General features: G+C 42.2%; 1 protein-coding gene and 1 pseudogene across 5 annotated transcripts in view; both read right to left on the minus strand.

Annotated features, from left to right (window-relative positions):
- IFT172 (intraflagellar transport 172) overlaps positions 1 to 7,471 on the minus strand; it is a 33,361-nt gene extending 25,890 nt beyond the window's left edge. For 4 of the 5 annotated variants that reach the window (XM_032301345.1, XM_032301344.1, XM_032301343.1 and 1 more), the window contains exons 1-3: positions 7,354 to 7,399; positions 1,914 to 2,026; positions 622 to 789 (exon numbers count right to left, since the gene is read on the minus strand). In XM_032301345.1, coding sequence (XP_032157236.1) covers positions 622 to 753 — 132 coding nt within the window. In that variant the 5' untranslated portion in view covers positions 754 to 789; positions 1,914 to 2,026; positions 7,354 to 7,399. Of the gene's footprint in view, positions 1 to 621; positions 790 to 1,913; positions 2,027 to 7,353 lie in introns of all 5 variants that reach the window. The other variant, XM_032301346.1, reaches the window with a different exon arrangement.
- Positions 6,199 to 6,312, minus strand: LOC116524346 (annotated as a pseudogene).
- Positions 7,472 to 7,477: the final 6 nt, after the last annotated feature.

Genomic DNA, 7,477 nt, shown 5'->3' on the forward strand with positions numbered 1-7,477 from the left:
AAAGAAAGAAAGAAAGAAAGAAAGAAAGAAAGAAAGAAAGAAAGAAAATAAATTTTAGACCTTAACCAGTCTAAAATGAGACAAACAGGAGATAAAAAGAGGTATGGAAAAGGACAAAAAGAAGGCATCGAGTGTTCTACCTATATGACACCAGTCATCCTAGACTAGCACAGAAGCCTGCCTCTCTTGTTTTCTCTGGCTCCTCCCAGATATTCCAACTACTGGGTATGTGTGATGTGGTAGGATAGGAGAGATCTGATCTGTAACCTGAGAAAAAAAGGAACTGTGAAAGGCTTATAACAGAGAATCAGTACAGAAGGAGATGACATTAGAATTGCCCCTCCTATCAGGGATCTTCCAGCCATAGGGATCTCCATATTATGACCTGGGGAATTCCCAGGGATACTATCATGAGCCCATATTCCAAGGGTCTAATATAATGTCAGGAATCTGAAAAAGGATGGTCCTGGGGGCTGGTCCATAAGTGTAAGCTTCATTTGCCAATTCTATCACAGAGATTAAGGGTGGCAGACACAGAAAACAAGTAGCCTTCAGAGTCTCCTCGTGGCTCTAATTAATCAACTCAACACCACATCTGAGGGCCCCTAGTGTCCAACATACCCTAATAGTGAACATGGTGACTCTCTCAGGTGCCTCAATGTTGTACCACACACACAGGCTGTTGCGGTTCTGAGCTACCAGCACATCACTTCCAGGGACCCACTGCACGTAGGAGCAGAAGTTGAGGATCATTATCTTAGAGCAGCTCTCAATATCATACAGATGCAACTGAAGAAAGAAGAGGCAGATAGCACAATTAGAAGAGAATGTGGGGTTGTCTCTTGCTTTTGACCATTTCCCTAATGGTGAGATGTGGTGAGCTAACCCACCACTCAGGTTCATGCAACATTTCAAAGCTTACTGACCTGCTGTCTGCTGAGGTGGTATATCCTAACTCTGGTCAAGTAAGAGATGACCCATAGAACAAAGATCTACATCCCAGGAATTTTAAGTTAGGTGAAGGTCAGACTTTCCTTCTTGGAAGAACTCTGGGCCAGAGTTACCAGCTTAGATTACAAATGGCAGGCCACTAGAAATATTAAATGATCCGGAAGTTTGTGATGTGGCTTTCACTGACATGAAAAATCACCAGGTTGTCTCTTTGACCTGAGGTTGAACACTGGTGCTACTATACTGGGATGAGAATCAGTGAGGGATGAAGAGGCTGTCCTCCAGCCAGTTCACGCCATTAGGTCAGTGTGGCTAAAAACCACTGGACAGCAGGTCTAGGTGAAGGTCAGCTAGGCATGAGGAGGAGGAATGCAGGGTTAAGGAAGTTTCATGAGGGCACGGACTGAATAGTTAGAGAGACCAACTCCCAAACTTCCCTAGACTTTGTTGCCATAATACAATTGCCTCTGAGGTAATATAGGATTGCCAGGTGCGGTGGCTCATGCCTGTAATCTCAGCACTTTGGAAGGCTGAGGCAGGCAGATCACCTGTGGTCAGGAGTTCAAGCCCGGCCTGGCCAACATGGTGAAATCCTGTCTCTACTAAAAATACAAAAATTAGCTAGGTGTGGTGGCACGCGCCTAGAGTCCCAGCTAGTGGGGAGGCTGAAGCAGGAGAATCGCTTGAACCTGGGAGGCAGAGGTTGCAGTGAGCTGCGATCTTACCACTGCACTCTATCCTGGGTGACAGAGTAAGACTCTGTCTCTAAAAAAAAAAAGAGGTAATAATGGATGGGTTTTGGTATCAGGTACAGAGAATGTTGATTCTTCTGTGCCTTCTGCTATGCTGATGACACAGCAAAGAAATTATGCCCCATTCTGCCTGCCTCAGTCCCTGGTGGCAGCTTGTCTCACACCCTCTATGGGCCAGCCAATGCCCAAGGCCTTAGTAACTCTTCTCACACGAAGTTTCCGGTCCCTGAAGAGGAGCTTATGTCCAGTCTCATTAAGTTCCAGCCAATCCACGCGGCTCTCATGGCTGACGGTGCCAATGTTGTAGCCACCAATCAGATCTACTATAGAATAAAAGAGACAGGTTAACATGAGAGATTGCACAGATGTACATAGTGTGGCCAACATACGTAATTTTGCTAGGATTCCTAGGGAGCTGGGTCTCTTTTAGAATTGTACAGGTTTTATTTAACTATGTTGTAACTCAAAAGGTCCAGACCTACTAAGAAATCTCTGGGACTTAGCGTTACCTCAGAGCAGATTAGAACTATTGATGAAGTGGCTGCTACTACTCACAGAATCCCCTCTAAGGCAGCACAGAGCACATTAAAGATAAGCCTGATACAACACAGCAGTGAAACAAGGCTGCTGAATCAATTACCTTGATGATCATATGCCCCAAGAAGCTACCTGCATATCTGAATGCCTATAGTGTAAGAGCACTACAGGGTGGATAGTGGGGAAGGCATGCAGACAAACTTCTGACTAAAGTTAGGCGAGTAACTGCAAAGGATGAATATTTTAGTTTGGTTTGAATCTTGTAGAAAATATAAGAAACTATCACATTTAGAGTAGACCGATTAGGGTTGGCTGGGATGCTTTCAGGAAGTCTCCTGATCAAAGCCCATTTATAAATTTTAGTGATATCTATTATTAATGAACAACATGCCTCACTTTGTTATATATGTGCTTAAGCTAATAACCAAATGTCCACGGTGTCTACAATTGCGAAGACCAATTTAAAAAACAATCTTCCTTTAAGTAAAAAAGTAGTATCAGCTGGGCATGGCGGCCCAAGCCTGTAATCTCAGCATTCTGGGAGGCCGAAGTGGGCGGATCACCTGAGATCAGGAGTTGGAGACCAGCCTGGCCAACATGGTGAAACCCTGTCTCTATCAAAAATACAAAAAAAAAAAAAAAAATTAGCTTGGTGTGGTGGTGAGCGCCTGTGGTCCCAGCTACTTGGGAGGCTGGGGCAAGAGAATTGTTTGAACCCAGGAGGCGGAGGTTGCAATGAGCCAAGATCATGCCACTGCACTCCAGCCTGGGTGACAGAGTGAGACTCTCAGGAAAAAAAAAAAGTAAAATGATAAAGCCATATTTTAATGCCCCAATTATAAGTGGAATCAGAGTTCTAGAGTGGCAAGGACCCTAATTCCTGAGAACCCTGAAATTATACACAAAATTATGTGTGTACAGTATATATTTTTCTCTGAGAAGGTCTACGATTTTAGATACTCCTGGTAACCCAAAAAAGTTAAGAGAAGAACTCTGTCTTTTTTTTCCAAGATGGAGTTTCATTCTTGTTGCCCAGGCTGGAGTGCAGTAGCACAATCTCGGCTCACTGCAACCTCCACTTTCTGGGTTCAAGTGATTCTCCTGCCTCAACCTCCCGAGTAGCTGGGATTATAGGCATCTGCCACCACACCTGGCTAATCTTTGTTTTTGTTTTTTGTTTTTTTTTTTGAGACAGAGTCTCACTCTGTCACCAGGCCGGAATTCAGTGGTGCGATCTCGGCTCACTGCAATCTCTGCCTCCCAGGTTCAAAGGATTCTCCTGCCTCAGCCTCTCAGCCTCCCGAGTAGCTGGGATTACAGGCATGCGCCACCATGGCCAGCTAATTTTTGTATTTTTAGTAGAGACGGGGTTTCACCGTGTTGGCCAGGATGGTCTCAACCTTTTGACCTCATGATCTGCCTGTGATCCCCCTTGGCCTCCCAATGTGCTGGGATTACAGGCATGAGCCACTGCGCCTGGCCCATCTTTGTATTTTTAGCAGAGACAGGGATTCACCAAGTTGGTCAGGCTGATCTTGAACTCCTGACCTCAGGTGATCCGCCCACCTTGGCCTCCCAAAGCACTGGGATTATAGGCATGAGCCACCATGCACGGCCTTGAACTCTGTCATTTTACATACATGAAAGTGAGACCTAAGAGTGAAGTTGCGTTTCCAAGTTCTCACAACTCATTATTGCTGCTGGAATCTTAGGCCTCTTGTTCTACATTATTGTTTTCATTATAGATCCCTACATTTCTGAGCTCAGAAACCTGATGTGAAATATAATATTCATGAAATGTACAAGTATTTTAAGAATAGCTCATATGTATATAAAAACTTGATTTATGACAGAGATTACATTACAAATTAGTGGGTGAAGAATTGACTTTCAACAATTGGTTAAACATATGGAAAATAAAATAAAATTAGATCCCTACCCACATTATACATAAAAACAAATTCCATGTGAAAAGCAAAATTTTAAAAATGTTAAAATACAGGAGGGAATAGGAAAGAATTTCTTAAATAAAACCTGAAAAATCAAAAACTTTTTTTTTTTTTTTTTTTTAGAGACGGAGTTGCACTCTCATCACCCAGGATGGTGTGCAGTCGCACAATCTCGGCTCACTGCAACCTATGCCTCCTGGGTTCAAGCGATTCTTCTGCCTCAGCCTCCCAAGTAGCTGGGATTACAGGCACCTTCCACCATGCCCAGCTAATTTTTGTATTTTTAGTAGAGACAGGGTTTCACCATGTTGGCCAGGCTGGTCTCGAACTCCTGAGATGACCTGCCCGCCTTGGCCTCCCAAAGTGCTCAGATTATAGGCGTAAGCCACCATGCCTGGCCTCAAACTATTTTTTTAAGTGATAAAATAGACTGTATTAAAGTGAAAATGTCTGAACAGTAAAAGATGCCCAAAAGGAGAGAAAAGATAAGCCACAAGTTGAGGCAAAAATACCTGCAATGCAAATAGCCACCAAAGTCTATACAAGCATATGGAAATAACTCCTTCAAATCAATCAGGAAGATACACTCTGATTTTAAAAATGGGTAAGAGATAGGAACTATAAATTTACAGAAGAAAAAATACAAATGGTCAATGTTATATACAAAATTAATATATTAGATTTAATATATATCATGTTTAAACCAAATTATGAAGTCAGGCAATTTCAAAGTATTACAGAAGATGTCGGACAATAGAAACTCTAACTGCTGGTGAGTAGAAGAGTATAAATTGGTATAACTTCTTTGGAGAACAATTTGGAAATATTTAGTGAAGTTGAAGACCCAGCTCCTCTATGATTTAGCAATTCCATTCTAGGTATGGAACTTAGAGAACTGAATCATTGTAATAGTGAAAAATCAGCAACTTAAATGCCCATCAACAAGAGAAAAGATATAAAATGATTCAAGGTAAATATAACAAAATGTCAGGATTTGACAGAACTGGGTATGGATAAACAAGTGATAATATGTTTTTTTGCTTTTTGGAGACGGAGTCTTGCTCTTTCACCAGACTGGAGTGCAGTGGCACAATCTTGAATCACTGCAACCTCTGCCTCCTAAGTTCAAGCGATTCTTCTGCCTCAGCCTCCTGAGTAGCTGGGACCACAGGTGCGTGCCACCATGCCCGGCTAATTTTTGTATTTTTAGTAGAGACGGGGTTTCACCATGTTGGCCAGGATGGTCTCGATAGCTTGACCTCATGATCTGCTCACCTCGGCCTCCCAAAGTGCTGGGATTCCAGGTGTGAGCCACTGCACCCAGACTGCTTTTTTTTTTTTTTTTAAGACTCAGTCTCTCTCTTGTCCGCCAGGCTAGAGTGCAATGGCGTGATCTCAGCTCACTGCAACCTCCGTCTCCCAGGTTCAAGTGATTCTCCTGCCTCAGCCTCCCAAGTAGCTGGGATTACAGGCACCTGCCAGCACACCTGGCTAATTTTTGTATTTTTAGTAGAGATGGGGTTTCATCATGTTGGCCAGGCTGTTCTTGAACTCCTGACCTCAGGTGATCCGCCAGCCTCAGCATCCCAAAGTGCTGGGATTACAGGTGTGAGCCACTGCATGCCGCCAATAATATCTTTTTTTTTTTTTTTTTTTTGAGACGGAGTCTCGATATGTTGCCAGGTGCCAGGCTGGAGCGCAGTGGCGCGATCTCGGCTCACTGCAACCTCCGCCTCCTGGGTTCAAGCAATTCTCCTGCCTCAGCCTCCCGAGTAGCTGGGACTATAGGCGCACACCATCATGCCCAGCTAATTTTTGTATTTTTAGTAGAAACGGGGTTTCACCATGTTGGCCAGGATGGTCTCAATCTCTTGACGTCATGATCCACCCGCCTCGGCCTCCCAAAGTGCTGGGATTACAGGCGTGAGCCACTGCGCCCAGCCGATAGTATCTTTTTTTAAAAAAAAATTGATTTTATTAATGGCATAAATCATTGATACTGTAGTAAAAAAAAATTGATTTTAAGTGGAAAGCTTCATAAATGTGTGTCATCCTTGCATGGGGCTGTGCTAATGTTCTCTGTGTCATTCCAATTTTAATATATGTGCTGCCAAAGAAAGCAAAATTTCATTATTATTAATAGCTAACACTTATTAAGTGCTTACCATGTACTGGGCACAATAAATGTATTTCATATGAAGTAGGTACTATTTTTATCCCTATTTTTTGGATGAGGAAATTGGGATATAGAAAGATGAAGTAACTTCCTAAGATCACACAGGTAGAGAAGTGGGATGGTTTGACTCCAGAGCCCCATTCTTTTTTTATTTTAATTTAATTTTTAAAAATAAAGACAGGGTCTCACTATGTTGCCTAGGCTTGTCGCAAACTCCTGAGCTCAAGCAACCCTCCTGTCTCAGCCTCCGGAAGCACTGGGATTACAGGCATGAGCCACTGTGCCTGGCCCAGAGCCCCATTTTCAACAGCTACATCGTATAGGTAATGCTATTCTCTATACTACTTTTATGCTTGAAACATTTCACGATAAAAATATCAACATATAAGATTTATAAATGTGAATATTTGTGAAATGAAAATAAAGTTTCTATCATTATTAGTTACTAATGATAAACTAACAAAAAATAAGACCTCTTCCAGTTCTAACAGTTTATGATTCTATGAAACCTAAACAGGAAAATTCATAAATTTAACAGGTCTTCTCTACTGCTCACAATTTGCCAACCCTAAGATACATGTCTAGAGAATATTAATAATTATATGGACCTTTGGATTTTTTTGTTTTTTTTTTTGTCTTTAAGAGAGAAGGTCTTACTCCATCATCTAGGCTGGAGTGCAATGGCACATTCACTGCAGCCTTGAACCACTGGGCTCAAATGATTCTCTTGCCTTGTCCTTCCAAAATGCTGGGATTACAAGCATGAGCAACTGTGCCTGGCCTGTACCTATGTATTTATATCTAGGTATCTAGGTACAGATGCACACATATTGATTTAAACATTTCATATATCCACTGTACGTGTGGGGTTACTATTTACCTGGTGCTTCTCAGATTCCCGCATTCCCCGTAGAACACAATCCTGTGGTATAAAAGTGTGATATAAACATCTATTTTGTTATTAAAATTATGAGAGAGTCTCACTCACCTATAGCAACAGTCTTAATATCAACAAGATAAGCCAATTTCTTATTATCTTCTGTTCCTTGTTGACACCTCTCATTAATACGAACACTGAAACATGAAGGGTGAGGTAAGGCAAAATGGGCTTA

Source organism: Sapajus apella, unplaced genomic scaffold, assembly GCF_009761245.1.
Source record: "Sapajus apella isolate SASKATOON/1434 unplaced genomic scaffold, GSC_monkey_1.0 scaffold44, whole genome shotgun sequence".
Lineage (NCBI taxonomy): Eukaryota > Metazoa > Chordata > Mammalia > Primates > Cebidae > Sapajus > Sapajus apella.